General features: G+C 46.7%; 1 protein-coding gene across 3 annotated transcripts in view; it reads right to left on the bottom strand.

The window, feature by feature from the left end:
• Positions 1-21,294, bottom strand: part of ARHGEF10 (Rho guanine nucleotide exchange factor 10) — an 888,980-nt gene that overhangs the window by 321,367 nt on the left and 546,319 nt on the right. For all 3 annotated transcript variants that reach the window (XM_086926411.1, XM_086926413.1, XM_086926412.1), the window contains one exon: positions 6,042-6,256. In XM_086926411.1, coding sequence (XP_086782537.1) covers positions 6,042-6,256 — 215 coding nt within the window. The remainder of the gene's footprint in view (positions 1-6,041; positions 6,257-21,294) is intronic.

Raw genomic sequence — 21,294 nt, 5'->3', positions numbered from 1 at the left:
GCATGCTTCGTTTCTACAGAGTTGCATAGAAATAGAGAGATGGGCGTTTTCAATAAAAGGTTATTTGAACAGTCTTCTTTCTCATGCAATAGAGGTGAACTGCTACAATCGTTAGACAGAAAGCAAAGTATAATGCGTACAGCGAGAATAGTATTATAAAATAATACTGTAATAGCATTGTATGGTTTCTAAGCCATACAAAAATACATACATAATTAACAGACTAAAATACTCAACTGGTGCTTCTAAAATGCAACTACTCCAATGTACTTAACCTAAGTCTAGTACGAGGCAGGCAGGAAGTAAGTATGGTCTTTTGCATAGGTTTAGTTTTGCCGACAATCTACCAAAGGTTTCTCTAGGTTCTAATCAGCTCCATACCTTAGAATGAAGGAGGTCTGGTATCTCTGTCTCGGGACTTGATTTCCCAATGCCCCGCAAGGGAAGTCAGAAACACTGAAGCTGGATTCCCGGCAGAAAATTGCAGCTTCTTGATCAGTGCATCAACTGGAGAGTCGGCTTCCTTCGGCACTTGCTGTAGCGAACTGCGTCGGGCAAGTAGGTCATCGACCTGCTCCGTCCAAACCACCGTGCTTTGCCATAGCAAGTGAAGGTATATTATACCTTGAAGGTGTTTAGGAATGCTATGTTTGACGTACAGTCGGGCATATGAACGTCATGAATAAACCCCTGAGGAATAGTTGTTCATTGTAAAGTAGCTGAGTTCTTGGAGAAATCAATATTCAAGCAAGGGGAAGTCCCGAACAGCTTAAGCTGGTTTTCCAAGAAATCGTTGTGACGTTTGGTGAACGGATGGAAGTAGCCATGCCTGTTTTTGGGTAACATGGGCTATGCCTAAATAAGGGCTTGATTTCTATGCCTATATAAGGGCAATGTGAATTGTACCTATAATGGGGCATGAATCTGGAAAATCCATTCGGAATCTAAAATGCCATACAACAGGGTGAGAAGAACTGCACCTGCATCTCTCGAACCCAAAAACCAGAGTGCCTCCAAGGGCTAGTTGCCTGGCCTCCTTATCTGAAGCCTCAGGGACATAGCAGGCTTTCAACAACCTTTCATCAGCACCTGTACTCTACCATCAGTGAGTCTACCATGCCAAGTGGTGCTACCCCAGTCCTGGACCCTTGCAAGTGAGCTTAAGGTGCTTTACCAGCGTCTCTGGCAGGGGTGGTATCTTCATTAAGGCGCTGGGGCTCTGCCCACCCTATTGCATGACTCTGGCTCATGCGGGTAATTGCTCATGGCAATTAACATCATGGTAATTGCAAAAAGCAATTACCGGCATCCATATTTCTTTTAAAAAGCTAATTAAGACCAGTGATGATGCTCTTTAGCATTTTAAAAGAAATGTGAAAGTGCCATTGCTGGATTTGAACTCCTACGCTGCTGCCTGCCTGATGGGCGATGCTCAGAAATGAGCATCAGAGATGGCAGGCAGTCAGGCAGGCTTCTTGTGACATATGTGAGTTTGCAGATGTAAAGAATTTGCTCTAATGCATGATATGCATCTCTGGAAATGTGGGCTGACATGGTGTCATCCCTGCAATTCAGTATCTTGAAGTCCTTGGAGACCTCCCACAAATGACACAAGGCAGCGTCATGTTTTAAAGCAGCCTCGGGGGGCTACAGTTCAAGTCCTGTACCTCCCGAGGCTGCTTATTGCTGGAGGAGCATTAATGCCCTGCCCTTTCCCAAGTCATCCCTGTGACAAAAGGGAAAGGGAAGGGTCATTTATTCTTTTTTTCCCTTCTATTTACAGCATGTCCAGTGTATTACAGTAATCAAATCACATTATATTGTGCTATGATTAATATAGTTAAGCTGCATTTTGTAAAAATAAATGCTTTTGAACTAGTATGACGTGACCTCACAGGGTCATGAGACTCAACTCATGGCCCTGTGACGTCAGTCATGTGCTGAATAACCCCAGTCGCAGTGGGGCTAAGCGGAGGGCCATGGAGTTGACAACAAACTCTGTGGAACTCCGCTCTGCTCCGGTAATGCAGACATTAGTGTGGGTCCTTCTGTTATATGGATTTGACCTGTGCTGCATTACAGCGTTGGGTGCAGAGCTAAAGAAGCTCTCAGTAGAGCTAAATGTGGACTATGTAAACCTAGTCACAGTAATGGTGACCCCAAAGATATGCCTTGGAAGAAGGAAGGGAGCATCCTTTGATGGAGAGTGCAGTCAGTGACTACACCCGACTGTGGGAGGATCCTCGTCCTCCTTTCAAAATTAAGTCAGGGTTTAAACTGTTGGTCCACTTTTTACTAATGCACTGTTCAAAGTAGAGGTGCAAGCAGTTTGCGCCTGCGCTCTGAACAGCACGTTAACTGTAATAGGACATACTGTCCCAGGCTGAGCCTGGATCACCAAGTTAAGGATGTACTGCAGAGTAGGACGGTTGGCCCTATCTCTAATATAACCCCTGATGAGCAGAGTCTGCAATAATTTTCTGCCTCCCATTCACTTTATAATCAGGATGCCAGTGAACATGATGGAAAATTTGGTTGGAAAAGGTATTTCGTCCTCCAACTCTACTTTTGAAGCCACACCAGAGGGAAAAGGAAATGCTATGCTTGTAGAAACTACTTTTGAAAAACCATGTTTTTCAACTTGATGGAAAAGAAACAAGTTCTTTATTTTTCCTTATATATTATGGAAGGCAGCCAGATAGGAAATGGACCCTCCAGAATGCCCTGTTGATGTTGGTCACCTTGTTACTGTACTGTCTGCTCACTGGTGTTATAGGATTGTAATGGACTCTCTTGTTTGGCATTATGTAAATGTGGGCTGGGTATCCGTTTTTGCATGTGCAACTTCAAAATTCCATGAATATGGACAAAGTTGTGCCATGTGTGTCATTGTTGTCACTGTGTGCAGCTGTATTTTTAGAGAACATGCAGTTTACTCGCCACCCTGTCACGCTATGATGCAGGATGACAACCGTCCGAGGCAGAATCAACAGACACTCGTGAATTTGGGTCGAGTTCCACACTATATCCAAGTTGTGGGGACCTTAAGTTCCCATTTCAAAGACCAGAGTCTTCCCCTTCCCATCCTCATTGAGAGCTTGGACACCAGAAGGCAGACACAAGGTGTAGAACTCCCCAAGGTTACTGAAGAGGCATGACATGTGCATTTGACCCTCCAGTTAACCTACAAAGGTCAATGCAGGTATGAAACTGCCTCCCACCTTATCTGTGCCACACATTCAGCATTTCTCCTATATGACTCCTTGTTTTTGAGCATGCCTTGAATTTGCAGAATATGCAAGTGAAATTGGATTCTCAAATTTTTAAGAAATATGCCCCTATATTAATGATGAAGTTCCCTGTAGGACTGGATGAATTTCGATTATGTATAGTTTGCATTGCGCAAGGAATGTTAACCACCAATGATATACCACCAATGGCACACTATCCTCAAGCTTCCTTTCCGGATTTAGCTTTTCCATCCTCGAAACACAGTATAAAGGTGCAGTGTCAAGAGAGAGCAGGGCCGGCTTTCACCCCTTCGACGCTTGTGACGGAACGGTTCCATCACGAGCGTCAGTTAGGCTGTGCTGGTGACGGAACCGTTCCGTCACGACCACGCCCGTTTTCGAATCTTCAGCACAGCGTGAAAATTCGCACCGCGCTGAAGCGGTTAAGGCATTGCGACTGGTGCGGCTGCACTGGGCGCTGACCTGTGGAGGGGGTGCCGACCTCAAGGGAGGGGCGCTGTGTTTAGCAATGACTTATGTTTGGAGAGATGAGGTGTACTTTTGCCCGGTGATAGTGAGAGAATCCTAGGAGGCGGCCATGGGGTGTGCCAAAAATGATTGTCACACCGGGCGCCACCAGCTCTAAATCCAGCCCGCGGAGAGAGCGCAAATATAAAGCCAAATCCTTCTAGTATAACGGAAGTTGGATAGGCTCTTCCAGTGTTTACTGGCTAGCAATGCTGGTGGTAGCCTAAAGAAAGTTAAGTTGATGTTATATGCCATGCAGCATTTTTCCATGATTCAAATGCTGATACTTAGTGGTATCCCTAGCATGATAACGTTGCCAGTCCTGTCCTTAATAATGATGGGACCTCAATCAACTGGGTTGTGCTTAACTCAACGCGATGGAAATTAAGCGCTTTCATCTTATACATCTTATAAAATTCCCAAAACATAATGAAAATCACTAAAACACATGATGGCTTACAATTTTATGGATCAAGTATGATGTTGAACGTCTTATTGTGTTACGTGTCAAGCAATAGCACTAGCTCAAAGTCAGCTAATGTTGTTTTTCAAAGCTTCTACTGTTCAGCATACCATGGAACTTCAAATCTTAGGAAATAACACACACCTAGAATGCAGGCAAGATGGCATACGATGACACGGACAAATACACGAAAGCAGTACATATCAGCAATTCATTTCCATTTTGCTTCTACATGTCAATAAATGAACCGGTTTATTAATAAAGGCATGTAATCTGAAACAGTCACCCGTTGCACATATTTATGTGTATAAATGGCACTACCAGTGCTTAATTTATAAAAGAATACGTGGTGGGGCCCAAAGTTTTGCTAGGAAGCCAGCAGGCGGCAATATCAAAGGTTGGGTTGCCATATACCAGGGCTGAGTTCAATGGAAGTGAGAACCAGGAGGGGGACTCACCAACGGTGTCATGAGCTTGCGGACTGGAGCTTATGGCCCTACGGCGCCAGAGTACTAGGGCTCGAGGCAGGCGCGCAATGCCCATTGGACTCCAAGGGCTTCAGCCCCCCCCTCCCACCATCGAGTGTGGCAGCCTGGGATGAGACAGCTTCCCAGGCACACACACAGCCGCACCTGAGTACTTCACGGGTCTTTTAAAGACCCTTTGCTTGTTAATGAGGCTTTGATGTCCCCCCCCCTGCTTAGAGCCCCTGCAGATCCACTCTGACTTTTGCTTGAAGAATCAGCCCCCCGGGGCTTACATCCCTCTGTACCTCACACCTCGCGTTCACTGCCACAACATATCCCTCTGTACCCCACACCTCGTGCTCACTGCCACATATCCCTCTGTATCACACTCCTCACACTCACTGCCTGATCGCTAACTTTACCCTGGCATTCATCTTCTCTGTGTTTTCTTTGCCCTTCCACTCGTTCTACCTCTGTTCACTCCCTTACTTTTTTTAGTACTTTACTCCTTTCTCAATACCTCTACTGCTTTTCCTCTTCAGTAACATCTCTGACACATCTCTGCACTTCCTTTATATTAACGCACCCCTCTACCTCATCTGTCTACCTCAGTCTTTATTATTACCTTTTCCTCAGCTGTCTCTACCCGTCTCTGACACTCCTCACCCTCTCTCACCTGGTCCTCTCACATTCTACAACTGCATTATTCTCCCCTCTCTATCTTTGATTTACCTGTCTCTGCTCCTGAATCTTTTTCTTCTACACCTCACTTCTTTGTCTACCCTTCACCCCTCGCTACCCTTCTGTTTGCCTCACTACGGTCTTTACCCGGCCCACCTTTCAGTGCCTCTTCCCATTTCGCCTCCCTCACAGCGCTCTCCTAAGATGCATCTGTTTCTCCCCTCACCACCATGCTTGCCTCTACCCCTCCTTACCTTTCTAACCAGCCTAACTTTCTATCTTCCTGTTATTTCTGGTAGTGAACCTTTCATTTCACGCCTCCGGTTGTATTACTTACGCATTCAAATTGAGTAGGTCATTGCTGTGCTCCCAACCAGACATCGAGACCCACTCCGCTAGCCTCTCAACATGCCCAGATATAACAACAAGCATAGCCAATGGGTCTCGCCTTTGAGACCTGCTGCATAACTAAATACTTATAAGGTCCCAAAGGTGAGACCTATTGGCTATGCCAATGCTTGTTTTTCTCAGCTTGGCCTGAGCATTACCCGATCCTGATTGTCTGCCATTTTAGCCCCGCCCCTATTGATGGAAACATTTCTGCGGACGCCCATGGCACTGTGCACAACTTCTTTGCATAAAATTCACTTTCAATTAGAAACAGCACTTTACCTTCCTTCCTCCATGCCCAGGCAAATAGTAGAAACATCCGAATTTTTCACATTTTCAGGTTCCTGAGCGTCCTCTAGCTCGTGCTTTCTTTCCTCTGGAATGTACACCATACAGAGGATGCGAGATTCCACATTAAAGCATTCAATGACCTTGGAGGAGCAGTTTTGCAGAGAGATTATTGTAATTTGGCCCATCTGGTTAGTGCAGCTGCCAATCTAAAACAAAACAGCAGAGCATTAGTGAAGTGTCACTCTCTGCATGTTTATAGCAGCTATCATTAATAAGTAAAATGTTATCTTTCCAAAGAATTCCAATACTGCCTCTCTTATTTTTCTAACTTAAAACGTGCATTCTCTGTCTAATCTGCAGCACGGTCATCATCTCTATTTATTCATATATATGAGTGTTTGGAGAGGTGTGAAAAGGAAAATTTCCTTACCTGTAGCCAACTCTTTGCACCATGTCGTAATTTAGATCACATATTTTGAGCTCTCTTCTCTGGTTGATAACATACTTTGCACTGTCTTGCCATCTAGTGTTGGGTTTGGAATATTACAAGTTGTGAGTCAGAATGACCCCTGATCAGGTAGCTGAATACCATTATAGTGTATTTTTCCCTACCAGAATAGGTGTTTCTGCTTGTGTGTGTGTGTGTGTGTGATGTAATCCTTAGTAAAGCTTACTAAAAATGAATTTACTTTTCATCCACAGAGGGAGTGGGTGACGCATGAAAATCTACAACACACTACGCGAACAGTTAGTTATCGGCAAGTAACATTTTCCGTTCGCAGAAACGTTGTAGATTACATGCTTTGCGCCATCAATAAGAAGTGCCCGAGGCTGAGGTGTGATTTTTTGTTAACCTGAGAGCCGAGGTACACGTTGCTAACTTGTAAATATCAGCAATTTACTTTGCTTAGTAAAACTGTAATTTTCTTTTGGTTTTACAAATGGAATGTGCCTGCCGAATGTATGTGAGTTCTCTATTCACACATACATAGCCCATCAGTATGCAATCTATATGACTGCGTCCCCTTTAGAGATAGGTTGCCCAAGTAGTATGGAAGAATGAGAGAAAAATAACTGCTATAATTTGCATTCATATTTTGTGCCGTCTATCTAGCACGAGTGCTCACTTGTCAGCCAGTAAATGTAGTGCCTTTTCTGCTCTACTTGCAGGATTTTTAAAGAATTTTGGGGATAAATTATTTGACTGTGATTAAAAGTTGATTCAACTTTTTGTTTGAATTGTACGTGTGTAAATCGGACTACCTTGTCTTTGTGGGCTTTAATGAGATGTTCTTCACTGATAGCACGTGGGTTCACTAACTTTGCACAAGGAAATTACTGCTACCAAAAATGCTTCTATCCACATTAAGGACTGTAGTGACCAGAAGAGAAGTAGTTCAAAAGGCAGACCTATAACTGAGATACAAAGTAGGAAAAAAGGTAGCTCTAGTTGGGATAACCCTTCTTAATCCTTCCATGAAGATTTTAATGAGAGAGATTTTCTAAAGGGAAATGGATTGCCTGCTTTTTAAATAGGCAGCAGCTCCTATTGACAGATGCACTTGAATACAATGTAGATTTGGCATGCATACTTTACGGAATATAGCATTAGCACTTTGTGTGATGGAGCTGCAGTGAGAAAAGGTATACATTGGTTTGCTTATAATAATGTTGAAAGCATTTCCACTTTGCCAAATTGGGTACATGTTGGGACGGAAAAGTCCCTCGCATGGGGGTGGACGTGTACACCTGTCATGACTAACCCGATTGCAATAATGTTTGGATTCATGATGAAGATTTTTTTTTTTTATGGTCATGGACGGACACTGATAATGTTGTGCACCATGACTTCGGCTGTTTCACAGATTGCAGTACTTTTGGACCGGGAGGGGCGTCTAAAGCACTACTCCCTCAGTGGTTAAAGGCTACTGCCTTTGCCAAGAGTTAAGCAGCACGAGAACTGTGGTAGAAGCCAGTGGCGGCTGGTGGATTTTCAAAGTGGTGGGGCGAAAAGTTCTGTACTATTCAGTGGCGGCTGGTAGATTTTCAAAGTGGTGACATGCTCCTATCACTCGAGAGTACTGCTCTGCTTCCGGAGATGTGTACCTGCCCCATAGAATAATACTGTGCGTGCCCCATGAGACGTGCACTGCCTGCCCCCCAGAGACTTCTACTGGCTCTCTCTCGGCCCCAGAGGTTTTTTTTTGCTCTGCTCCTACCCATGAGGTCACCATACCCTTTAGGGGGCTCCGCGCCAGTCACCAAAGCTCCTCACATCCAGAGAAACCCAGCTGCACGTGAAATGCTGCTTTACTCGTTGCCTGATTAATCGTAACAAATGGATATGCCCTAATACTCTTTTTGTGAATCGTACATTTCTCCCTGCTTCTTCAGTGAGAAAACTCAAGGTCAAAGAGGACAGGGGAATGAATACATGGCGATGATTCTGCCAGACGCAGTCGCGTGCAGACAGTATCCCCAGGGTTTCGTATACATTTATGGGCAATAAATTGGAGACAGCAGGGTCACAAGCTTATATTTCAAAAGGACCAAAGTGCATGGCGCATCGACTCATTACCGCGTTGCACAAATAACAGCTTGTTTGCATTCTGCTGGACAGAGATATATAATTTAGTTCCAGGACCATTACAGATGCGAACCCCAGGCTATATAGTTTACAAAGTTCGACCATTTTCTGTTACATAACACTCATTTGATCGCGACATCTGCTTTAGTTTGAGTGCGTACCTCGAGGACATATACATGTTTTTGAAGACTGTCCCATCACTTCTAAGACACCAACCACAATAGATCAGTCACGGCTCGCTCACAGGGGGGTGGGGATAAATAAAATAAAAAACTTACCTTGTCTTCACTTGACCGGGTCCGCACCATCTCTGCTCTGGGGTCCCGTTGGCGCCTAGACTGATGGCTGCCAACTTGCCGATGACGAGGGACAGTAGTAGCCAATCCTGATGCTGCTCTCTTTAGAGGAGAGCTGCTCTCTAAAGAAAGTAGCATCAGGATTGGGCTGAGCATTAAAAAAACGTCGTTCGTTTTTTGAGCAATGGGGTACGTTGCATTAGGCAGGCAAACCCCTAATCGGTGGTTTTTTTTAAAACCACATAGTTATCTAGTTAAAGAAGCCCTGCCGGGCAAACACCACATGCGCAGTGAGTGCGCACTGTGCCGGCACAGAGTCAGTCCAGCGCCACCCAGTGTCAGACAGTGCATACTGTCCAAGTCCATGACACACACCACGGCCGCAGGGCAATAATTATCGGGCAATTTATTCGAGCGGCGCGTTAATTTATAAAACTTTTACTAACGCGCCGCTCGAATAAATTGCCTGATAATTATAGGTGGGGCAACGCCCAAACGCCCTAATGGTAAAACCGCCACTGGTAGAAGCCTATTGTATAGGGATCAGTAGGAGTGAACAGGCCTTCTTACCTGCATCACTGGAGTGAGGCCTACCTGCTCACTCATTTACATTTACATTGATGTGTGTTTAACCTATGTTAGAGTAGTGCGTAGGGCTGCACAATGCAGGGTTGGATTGGGATTAAAAATCGGCCCGGGCACGCATCAAAAAATCGGCCCACATTTGCATATTGCCTTCCCTCAAATTACTACTTCAGCGTAATTTTACATTAAAAAGGGGGGTTAAAAAAATGCACCCATCAGTTTACACTGCAATAAGGTTTATGCAGTCTAGTCTTTGGTGGATGGAGTTAGGGGGCTACAGGAAGAGGAGGAGCGGGGACAGGAAAGAGGCAGTTAGGATAGGGACGGAGTCATGAGCAGCAGCATGAATAAGGCTCCTTGAAAAGTACATAGTGTGTCTGTCGTAATTTGCAGCACAACGCTACAGCTGGCGACGAGTGTGGGAGGGCGCAGTCTGCCACCACCTGGACCCCTGGAGACTAGTGACCCGTCCCGTGCACCACACTAAAGGAAGTTGCCGTCGCGACACGTGTGCCCTGCAGAGACCGCCGCCACGAGTGAAGCGGCCAGCGGTAAATGCCCGCCGCTCCGGACCAGCTGTTCGCGTGGAGCCCAGTCGGGAAAGCACTGCCGAGCGCTGGAATTGCCCCGTCGGGAAAGCGCTGTAGAGCGCTGGAATCGGGTGCCCACCCTGGATGCGTGAGGTCGAGTGTGCGGCGGAAGAAAGGAAGATCGGGAGCCCACCCCGATCCTACCTGTCGCTCTGGTGCCCAGGGAGTGTGTGGAGGTGCCGCTTGCTGCAAGGACCGGCTGCCGGTGAGTGCTGGTTGATGAAACGTGAGCCTGGAAGATTGAATGAGCCCAAATCTCGTGGGAAACGAGATTTCCATAGCGGCAGCCATTTTGAAGTCAGGCGGTGAGCTCCAGTCCCTATTGAAAGCATAGGGCGGCCATTTTGAAGTCAGGCAACCAGACATTGAGCAGCAAGCACAAGCAAAGACAACAGTAAATGAAACAAGCACATGCAAATGCAAGAGATTAAATGAGAAAACAAGCACAAGCAAACACAAGTCGACACAAACAAGCACGAGCCAATGCAAAAGGTGAATCAAATAAACAAGTGCAAGCAAATGAAAGAGGTGAAATAAGAAAACAAGCACAAGCAAAGGCAAAGACAGTGACAAAAGCAAGACAAAGAAACACGAGCAAAGACAGAGGGATAAAGAAATAAATCGAAATGTCGACGTCACCGCATAGAAATGTCGCGGGTACAGCGGCGACCATGCCAAATACAGCAGGCGTCTCATATTTGCGCACCCCAGAACCCCTGGCCCTGATAGCTGGAGGTGGCATGGGCCTCAGGTGGCAAGACGGGTTCGAGGACTTTGAAGATTTTATCAATGGATCAAAAGTCACGGATGAAGATGAAAAATTAACTGCGTTGCGCAATCTGGTGGGGAAAGAAGTTGACAAGCTAATCAAGGAACTGCCGACTGCAGAAACAGGATCATATGCCAAGGTGTGAGATGCTTTAAATAAAAAGTTTTTACATAAGAGAAAAGTAGATTATGAAAGGTACACTTTTAACCTAGCCTGTCAAGAAAAGAAAGAACTAATGAGTACGTTTATAACAAAGCTACGACGACTGTCCCATTATTGTGAATTTGATACTTTTTCCACGGAGGATACCATTAGACTGCGAATCATTGAAGGATGCCTGTCAGAGACCCTCAGAAGGCAGCTCTTACGGAAGAGTCATACTTTAGACGAAATCGAAGAGATGACCAGAGTCCATGATCAAGCAGAGTAACATGCCAGAAAACTGGAGGCGGGACGTGTTGAGAGGCAGGAACAAACTTACCGCTTACAAACCAGTACCACTCGCAGACACTCTCGAGATCGAAGGCGGACATCCAGACCTTCTTCCCGCCAACACTATGCAGGGCGCAGACGCCATGAGTCTGGCCGTGGAGACATGAAACAAGACCGCCCCCTGAGGTGTTACAGGTGTGGATATGACTTTCCACACACAGATGCTTGTCCGGCGCTTGGATAGCAGTGTCGAAAGTGCAGAAGAGAAAATCACTTTGAGATTGTTTGTGGGGAGTATCGTAAAGACAGAACGAAAGAGACAACGAGATCCTCTCGCCCCGTCACAAAGCGACATCATGCAAAGGCAGTTCAAGTTCGGCCAGAGTCATCCTCTGCCTCCTCACACTCTAGCAGAGAGTCTCGCAAGTCACAATGGATGAGAAGATCTCCATCCAGAGAATCCAGGTCAGCATCTCCAGCATTGCTGTACACTGATGAATTTGCCAGTATGGTAGCTGATCCTGACCAATTGAAGAAATACCCCAGATTGGACATATGTGTGGGAACCGATGCAACCAAGTTTGTACTGGACAGTGGGGCATCACTGAACTATATCCCCATAACTGAGTACAACAAAATGCAGCCGCAACCCACCCTGAGCCCGGCATATGTCAGAGTGTACACGTGGATGTCGAAGAAACCTCTCCCATGCCTGAGAACATTTGCAACCACGCTCAAGCACAAAACCACATCTGTGCCGGCCTACATACATGTTATTGAAGGACCGGAAGCTGACTGTCTCCTCAGCTTTTTGAACAAAGGAGGGAATGGAGTAGGACAACATTTTACGGGGTCCAGTGTACTGGTCCAGAAACTATTAGCACAAACAGGGTACAAAGTTCCCCAGGAAGAGTGATGGAACAGAGGTGTGTGTGTGCTAGTAAGAGAGGGTAATCCCCTTGTTGGAACTAAAACCCTCACACACCCAGCAAGCTAGGTGTCATGCTTCATCATATGGGTTCTGCTCCTCGTCAGACTGGCGCTGCAATGTCTGACGAGCTCCCGAAACCGGGGCTCTTTATCGGAGATCTTTTGTTCCGGCCATATGGTGCATGCGTGTGAGAGGGCGGGGAAGTGTGGTCGTGACGTGAAAGTGAAGCTAAAAAAGGTGGGTCAGTCCACAACCTAATTTATTCTCGTGGTAGACTCCCTTGGTTAAAAAGGGGTGAGAGGGGAGGTAAATGCCCTGGAACTATCCAAGCAAATTAACTACTACCCTCAAATTTGGTCGACATGTTTCTTGCCTGATGGCAATTCTTCAGGACCTCAGTAGATAGTACCACACAGTGAAAAAATTATAATAGTGATAGATAAAACTTGCAATGAGGTATACAACCTTCTATGGTCGGTAATACCGGAGTGCAGGCCGATTGGTCCTGCCGCAGTATTGTGACCTGTGGAAATGAAATGAAAACAGTTCACGAGATAGCAGCGTCAGGGAAGTGTTCCAATGAGAAGGATTTACTCAAATTTAGTACAAGCACACTCACACACATAAACCGTAGTGAAGGGTTAAAAAACGAGCATATAACATAACAAGTTGGTAATTGTATCAAGAGACCAACTAGTTTATGCAACAACATGCAGCGGTGAAAACGATGAAGGCAAATAGTGATGCAGGAAAGAAAAGGGGCTGGTTAAAAAGCTTACCCCAGAAGATTCCCTGAGGTACCTCACAGTCTGCTCCCATGGGACCGGCTGAGAAGGTATGGTACCTAATGGGGGGAATCATTGGACAGTCATCTGGGGAGTCATTATCAAAGTCGGGCCATTGGTAGGAGAAGGGCGTGAGGTCTCCCCACCATCAAGGGCAAACACTTGGAGGTTGGCAGTCTACCTCGTATTCCGAGTAACGGAGTTTCCCGGTATAACTATTGCTCCGTGGCTCAGTAAGGGCTGGCCTGCTGGTGGGGTGCTAAGGGTGTGAGAGCGCGATGAACCAGGCGCCCGCAGCGCCCACGCTGTGTTCCAGCCAAAAATTCAGAAGAGAATCACAGGTCGGCGGGGCGAAGCAGCCCCGCACAGCGCATCCATCCCGGCAGCCAAACAGACCCGCAGTCAGTACTGCGGCACGGTAACAAACAATTACCCAGAGACCCGAACTCTGGGAAGACAGAGAGTTCTGGCCGTCAAAACTCACCGGTGTCAGGGTGGTGGACGGAGGGCAAAGTAGAGAGTGAGCCTCACCTTCAGCGGCATCCGGTCCTAACCAAAGCACCAACCCACGAGCGGCGTCTGAACAAGACGCAGAGCAGCTTGTACCGGACACCTCGGAGAACCATTGTTTATGTAACCAGCCTCTGCGCGTCCAGTCACACACCGCCGCGGGAGTCCTGCCCCCTACAACAGCCGCGCATGTGTGGCAGCTGACAGAAACTAGTCATCAGGCTGTACGGTGACAGCGGCGGCCATCTCAGAAGGGAGGAATCGGCGGAATTGGATATATCAGGAGAGGGGCATCGGTAGAGGACCCACTCCAGATGGAGTTATTTACAAAAAATGGCCGGCTGATTGGCTGACAACTTGTGTTAGTGCAAGTATAAGCACGGGGTGGAGGGGGTACAAGGAGGTTTATTAATACCACTAGTTCATTATATGGTGGAGGGAGGGATCAGATAAACTGATTAGCGGGACAGTTAGTTTACATACCCAAGGATGCCCAGGGAACAGAGTCGTTTAACCCCAGTGAGTCTAGTTGGAGACGATGGACCCATCTCTGCTCAATCCTAAACAGTGCTTGTTTGGAGATGGCTGGGTGGGATTCCAGGACCAGCCATGTGAGGCTGTCTGCAGAGTGGTTGTTTTGGGAGTAATGCTCGTACAGTTTGGTATGTGTTTTGGAACACCTGATGTTGCTTTTGTGTTCCATAATCATCACTTTGATGTGCCTCATAGTCATCCCTATGTAATTTTTCCCACAGGGACAGGTAATCATGTAGATACATCTTGTGCTGTTACAGTTCGTATGCTTGCGAAGCTGCCACACAAAAGTGTCTGAGATTCTAACCTCTTTACACTGTGATGTCTGTGGACATACCGCACATCCGCCACAAGGGAAATGTCCTACCACTGGGGGGAGGTTCTATAGTTTTCTTTGGTTATCATTGGTGCTTTTCTTTGGGCGTGTTTGGATGAGGGCATCTTTTAGGTTAGCAGTTCTTTTAAAAGCGAACCTGGGGTTTGGGATTTCTAATCCACCAGAGTTCACTATGGACCAGAGTTGATTTATCGTTTTCTTAAAAAATGATGAGTTTGGAGTGAAACAGGTGACACAGGTTATCTGGTCATCTTTGGTTCTAGGGTGTTGTTCCAGTAAGCTCTCTCTTGGGTTATTCAGTGCTCTTTTGCGCGACTGGTTCAGTAGTCTAGTAGGATATCCTCTATCCTGTAATTTGTGTTGCAGGAGTGTTGCTTCCCTTTGGATATCTGCTTTTGCTGTACAGTTCCTTCTAACCCTGAGGAATTGCCCGAAGGGAAGATTGTCCCTCAGGGCTCGTGGATGGTAGCTTTGGTACATTAAGAGGCTGTTTCTGTCAGTACTCTTACGGTGGAGAGTTGTACTGAGACCAGTGGGATTGAGATTGATGCAGAGATCTAAGAAGGGGATGGTTGTTGCGGAGATGGTACCAGTGAATTTAAGATATGGGTTTTGAAGATTTACCCAGGCACAGAAAGCCTCGCAAGTTGTATGTTCGCCCTTCCAGAGAATGAGGATATCGTCAATATACCTGCGCCACAGAGTGATATTGTCGAGGTAGGGGTTGAGTGCAGACCTGATAATGCTTTCTTCAAAACTTGCCATGTAAATACACGCCAGGCTTGGAGCAAATGTCGAACCCATGGAAGTCCCCTGGATCTGGTGGTACAGTTGTGTTCCATATTGAAAGAAATTTTCCGTCAATGCCAGGGAAGCACATGCCATAATGAACGAAACAGGGGTTGGAGAGGACCACTCCTCTAATAGCAGGGTAGACTCCACTGCTTCCAGTGTGGCTTGCTGGGGGATGTTAGTATATAATGCCTCAACATCCATAGTGAGGAGGAGGTCAACGTCATCCCTCCCCTCAATGGATTCGATGAGGCGGAGGACATCTCTAGTGTCTTGTAAGAAAGATGGAATTTTTCTGACCACTGGTTGAAGAAAAGAGTCACAGAATTTCGACAGTGGCTCAAGCAGTGAGTCAATGCCGGAGACAATCGGCCTCCCAGGACTGGTCACACCCCTTTGTGGATTTTAGGGAGGGTGAAAAAGTATGGGATAACAGGGTCTGTGGTGATTAAGAATGCTGCTTCTCACTAGAGATCCACTCATTCGTTTCACCCTCTAAAACAAGACTCGTGATTGTAGTACTGAGTCGTTTTGTGGGGTCTGTAGTGAGCGGTCTGTAATAGGTGGTGTTAGAGAGTTGGCGTTTACATTCGATATCATAATCAGTACTGTTTTGGATAATAGTAGCCCCGCCTTTGTCTGCCTGTTTGATTACTATACTGGTGTCATTACCCAGTGCAAAGACAGCTTGTTTCTCAGCTGTGCTCAGATTTTTGTAAGAGACAGTAGTTGGTTTGTTGTCCAGACTCCTAAGCACCGCCCTCTCGAAAGCTAGTATCTCGGGGGGAACCATTGAGTCAGACGGGGTAAAGGTGGAAGGTTTACGTAGCCCCGTGTCGGTTTTATCTTGGTCAGGTTTATCTGCAAAGAAGGATCGTAGACGTACCTTCCTAAAAAGTTGTTTTACTTCACACATTTCAGTGAAGCTATCAGGTGTTGGAGTAGGAACGAAGCCTAGTCCCTTCTCAAGGATTTCTGTCTCCATTGTGTCCAGTGTTCTGCTAGAGAGATTCACAATCAGACTCTCCTGCCTCTGGTTGTGCTCCTGGTCTCCACTGCTGTCTATGCAGTTGGTTGATCTTGCCATTGGACAGTTTTTTGCCCTCCTCGCTTGCGCCCTCTTCCTCTGCCCCAGCCTCTGCCTAAAAGAGGTGGGTTAATTGGGTAGAATTGTGGAGCGCCCTGGGGATAAAAGGGGTATTGCCAAGGTGGTGGCATCTGTGGGGGACCTTGGAACATCGGACCATTGTTCGGCATTTGGTTCCATCTAGGGCGGCGTTGGTTGCCTCTGTTGTCGGATGGGTAACTATCACTGGAATCACTCCCAGAGGAGCCCCTCCGGCTGTCATTACCTGAGCTCTCATCAGTGGAATAGCTATTCTTGTTATTAGTGTATCCCTCTTTAAGGTAGAGGTATACCTTCTCTTTGTCGAATTTAGCTATATCTTTTTGCAGTTTAGTCATTTTCTGTTGTATGAGAAATTCTTGGTTGTCAGTGATCTCTTGGTTGATCTCCACCAGTTTGGCTGTAAATGGAGTCTTCTTCATTGTACCTTGGATCGCTGTTTCGATCGCTGCAATCTTGACTAATAGAGCGCCAGCTAATCTTTTAGCCGTTTTGACAATCAGAAACAGGAGGTCTTTTGTACACTTCCAAGAGACATGACACCAGTCTACTTTGAATTGACCGTCTTCAAGGAACAGTCTTGGCATGATATTAACTATTAGTCCCTGTCGGGCGATCATGGCCCTTAGGTATTCTGTCATCATTGCCCCATGTACAGTTATCCTGAGCCATTCTTTTTTTAGTGAGGTTACCGTAGCCCAATCCTCATTAGCAGCACTTGAGGCAGTAGCACCACCCATTCCAAAGAGTGAGGGAGCTGATCTTAAGGCCTCTTCTATTGCTTCTTCATCGAAACTCAGACCTGGTACATCCTCCATGGTGAGGTATTGTGTGTACCGATCTAGGTACTAACTAGTTGTGAAGATGAAAAAAACAAAACAAAAGGTGATTTCTTAATTAATATGGATACCCAGCTGTACAGTGGTTGTGTCAGTGGGCACCCAATGGTCCTCTCAGTAAAGACTGATTACTGTAGGTAACCTCAAAGACCCGCGAGACTGCTCTCGCGCATAACTATTTGAACAAAGGAGGGACTGGAGTAGGACAATATTTTACGGGGTCCAGTGTACTGGTCCAGAAACTAGTAGCACAAAGAGGGTACAAAGTTCCCCGGGAAGAGTGACGGAACAGAGGTGTGTGTGTGCTAGTACAGGATAGAGGATATCCTACTAGACTACTGAACCAGTCGCACAAAAGAGCACTGAATAACCCAAGAGAGAGCTTACTGGAACAACACCCAAGAACCAAAGATGACCAGATAACCTGTGTCACCTGTTTCACTCCAAACTCATCATTTGTAAGGAAAACCATAAATCAACACTGGTCCATAGTGAACTCTGGTGGATTAGAAATCCCAAACCCCAGGTTCGCTTTTAAAAGAACTGCTAACCAAAAAGATGCCCTCATCCACACACGCCCAAAGAAAAGCACCACTGATAACCAAAGAACACTATGGAACCTCCCCCCAGTGGTAGGACATTTCCCTTGTGGCGGATGTGCGGTATGTCCACAGATATCACAGTGTAAAGAGGTTAAAATCTCAGACCCTTTTGTGTGGCATTTTCGCAACCATACGAACTGTAACAGCACAAGATGTATCTACATGATTACCTGTCCCTGTGGGAAAAATTACATAGGGATGACTATGAGGCACATCAAAGTGAGGATTATGGACACAAAAGCAACATCAGGTGCTCCAAAACACATACCAAACTGTACGAGCATTACTCCCAAAACAACCACTCTGCAGACAGCCTCACATGGCTGGTCCTGGAATCCCACCCAGCCATCTCCAAAAAAGCACTGTTTAGGATTGAGCAGAGATGGGTCTATCGTCTCCAACTAGACTCACTGGGGTTAAACAACTCTGTTCCCTGGGCATCCTTGAATTTGTAAACTAACTGTCCCGCTAATCAGTTTATCTGATCCCTCCCTCCACCATATAATGAACTAGTGGTATTAATAAACCCCCTTGTACCCCCTCCATCCCGTGCTTATACTTGCACTAACACAAGTTGTCAGCCAATCAGCCGGCCGTTTTTTGTAAATAAGTCCATCTGGAGTGGGTCCTCTACCGATGCCCCTCTCCTGATCTATCCAATTCCGCCGATTCCTCCCTTCTAAGATGGCCGCCGCTGTCACCGTACAGCCTGATGACTAGTTTCTGTCAACTGACGAACATGCGCGGCTGTTGTAGGGGGCGGGACTCCCGCGGCGGTGTGTGACTGGACGCGCAGAGGCTGGTTATATAAACAATGGTTCTCCGAGGTGTCCGGTACCAGCTGCTCTGCATCTTGTTCAGATGCCACTCGTGGGGTAGGTGCTTCGGTTAGGACCGGATGCCGCCGAAGGTGAGGATCACTCTCTATTTTGCCCTCCGTCCACCACCCTGACACCGGTGAGTTTTGACGGCCAGAACTCTCTGTCTTCCCAGAGTTCGGGTCTCTGGGTAATTGTTTGTTACCGTGCCGCGGTACTGACTGCGGGTCTGTTTGGCTGCCGGGGTGGATGCGCTGTGCGGGGCTGCTTCGCCCCGCCGACCTGTGATTCTCTGCTGAATTTTTGGCTGGAACACAGCGTGGGCGCTGCGGGCGCCTGGTTCATCGCGCTCTCACACCCTTAGCACCCCACCAGCAGGCCAGCCCTTACTGAGCCACGGAGCAATAGTTATACCGGGAAACACCGGCACTCGGAATACGAGGTAGACTGCCAACCTCCAAGTGTTTGCCCTTGATGGTGGGGAGACTTCGCGCCCTTCTCCTACCAATGGCCCGACTTTGATAATGACTCCCCAGATGACTGTCCAATGATTCCCCCCATTAGGTACCATACCTTCTCAGCCGGTCCCACGGGAGCAGACTGCGAGGTACCTCAGGGAATCTTCTGGGGTAAGCTTTTTAACCAGCCCCTTTTCCTTACCTGCAGCACTATTTGCCTTCATCGTTTTCACCGCTGCATGTTGTTGCATAAACTAGTTGGACTCTTGATACAATTACCAACTTGTTATGTTATATGCTCGGTTTTTAACCCTTCACTACGGTTTGTGTGTGTGGGTGTGCTTGTACTAAATTTGAGAAAATCCTTCTCATTGGAACACTTCACTGACGCTGCTATCTCGTGAACTGTTTTCATTTCATTTCCACAGGTCACAATACTGCGGCAGGACCAATCGGCCTGCACTCCGGTATTACCGACCATAGAAGGTTATATACCTCATTGCAAGTTTTATCCATCACTATTATAATTTTTTCACTGTGTGGTACTATCTACTGAGGTCCTGAAGAATTGCCATTAGGCAAGAAACATGTCGACCAAATTTGAGGGTAGTAGTTAATTTGCTTGGATAGTTCTAGGGCATTTACCTCCCCTCTCACCCCTTTTTAACCAAGGGAGTCTACCACGAGAATAAATTAGGTTGTGGACTGACCCACCTTTTTTAGCTTCAATTTCACGTCACGACCACACTTCCCCACCCTCTCACACGCATGCACCATATGGCCGGAACAAAAGATCTCCGATAAAGAGCCCCGGTTTCGGGAGCCCGTCAGACATTGCAGCGCCAGTCTGACGAGGAGCAGAACCCATATGATGAAGCATGACACCTAGCTTGCTGGGTGTGTGAGGGTTTTAGTTCCAACAAGGGGATTCCCCCCTCTTACTAGCACACACACACCTCTGTTCCGTCACTCTTCCCGGGGAACTTTGTACCTTTTTTGTGCTACTTGTCTCCTCAGCTTACCCACTGCTGAGCGTCTTCAGCTGGTTGAAATTCTGTATCGAGTGAGTGATGATCCTGACATCATTCTTAAGACAAGAAAGGAAGACAAGAGAAAGGAGACATCTCTTGTATTAGTGAATAAAGCCCAAGAAATCAAAAACGCCACAAAGAAGGGGGACAAAGGCAGACAAGAGACAAGACACCATGAGAGGCAAAGTGACATGAAATTCCCAGAGTCAACAATACAAAGGACAGTGGATGATGGCGAACGAAAGACTGGGACAATCCGGAACTGCGACAGCATGACTAACATAACTTGGAGAGGTCACTCAACAAACTTCTCTGGAGAAACATCAATCAGTGAGCCAGACCACACAAAGGAGACAGAGGATGGTCAATTCAACGGTTATAAAAAAAGACCAAATACAGACGAGTGGACAAGTCATGTCATCTCTGGAAACGGGTATACGAACACACTCGAACAACCCACCGCTTATCAAATTTCGTAGACCCCTCTGAAGAGGCGTCAAGCAGTAGGACACATCACACACGTGGCACTGACGTCAGTGAACCCAACAAGCGAGAAGAATACACAAAGCACATGAGGCGGGGTAAGCCACTCAGGCACAGAAGAGGGAGAGGCACGTGTACTCAAGACACCCATGATAATGACAAAACTGAGAAGAGACAATTAAAGTCATATGGGGGGGGCAGGGACCAAATGCTCCAGGATCAAACTAAAGAAGTAAACGTGTGGGTGGCAAACAACCTCTTCACAGCAATAACAAAGAAAACACGTCAAGAGATGTACCCAGAGAAATGTCCCACCGATAGCTCCGACTCCAGGAGCATGTCATCACAGACTACCAGCTCCAGAAGTTTACCAGTCGAGACACTCCCAAAGGAACGTTCTCAAAGTAAACCAGCAGAAGATTCCGCTGATCCAGAAAGCATGTCTGTACGATCACTCCGGTCAACGGAATCATGGTCCCGAAAACACCCACGGCATCAATCACTCGAATGCACAATGGAATCTAAGGACGTCGTCCCCGTCCAGAGCAACATACATCATGCCAATGACTCAGAATATTCGATCACCCCACCAGACAACATGTCATGTCAGCCACAGTTACACCAAGAGTTGAACAATGTACGGTCACCCCTGATGGGGTCAGCGAGGCTGACTCAAAGGGCTTACGGAAGGAAAACAGATATATGGGACATTACCCACAGGGTGGGAAAGGACTATCCT

Source organism: Lissotriton vulgaris, chromosome 6 (assembly GCF_964263255.1).
Source record: "Lissotriton vulgaris chromosome 6, aLisVul1.2, whole genome shotgun sequence".
Lineage (NCBI taxonomy): Eukaryota > Metazoa > Chordata > Amphibia > Caudata > Salamandridae > Lissotriton > Lissotriton vulgaris.
The sequence above is the reverse complement of the archived record's forward strand: the minus strand, read 5'-3'. Positions and strand labels throughout refer to the sequence as shown.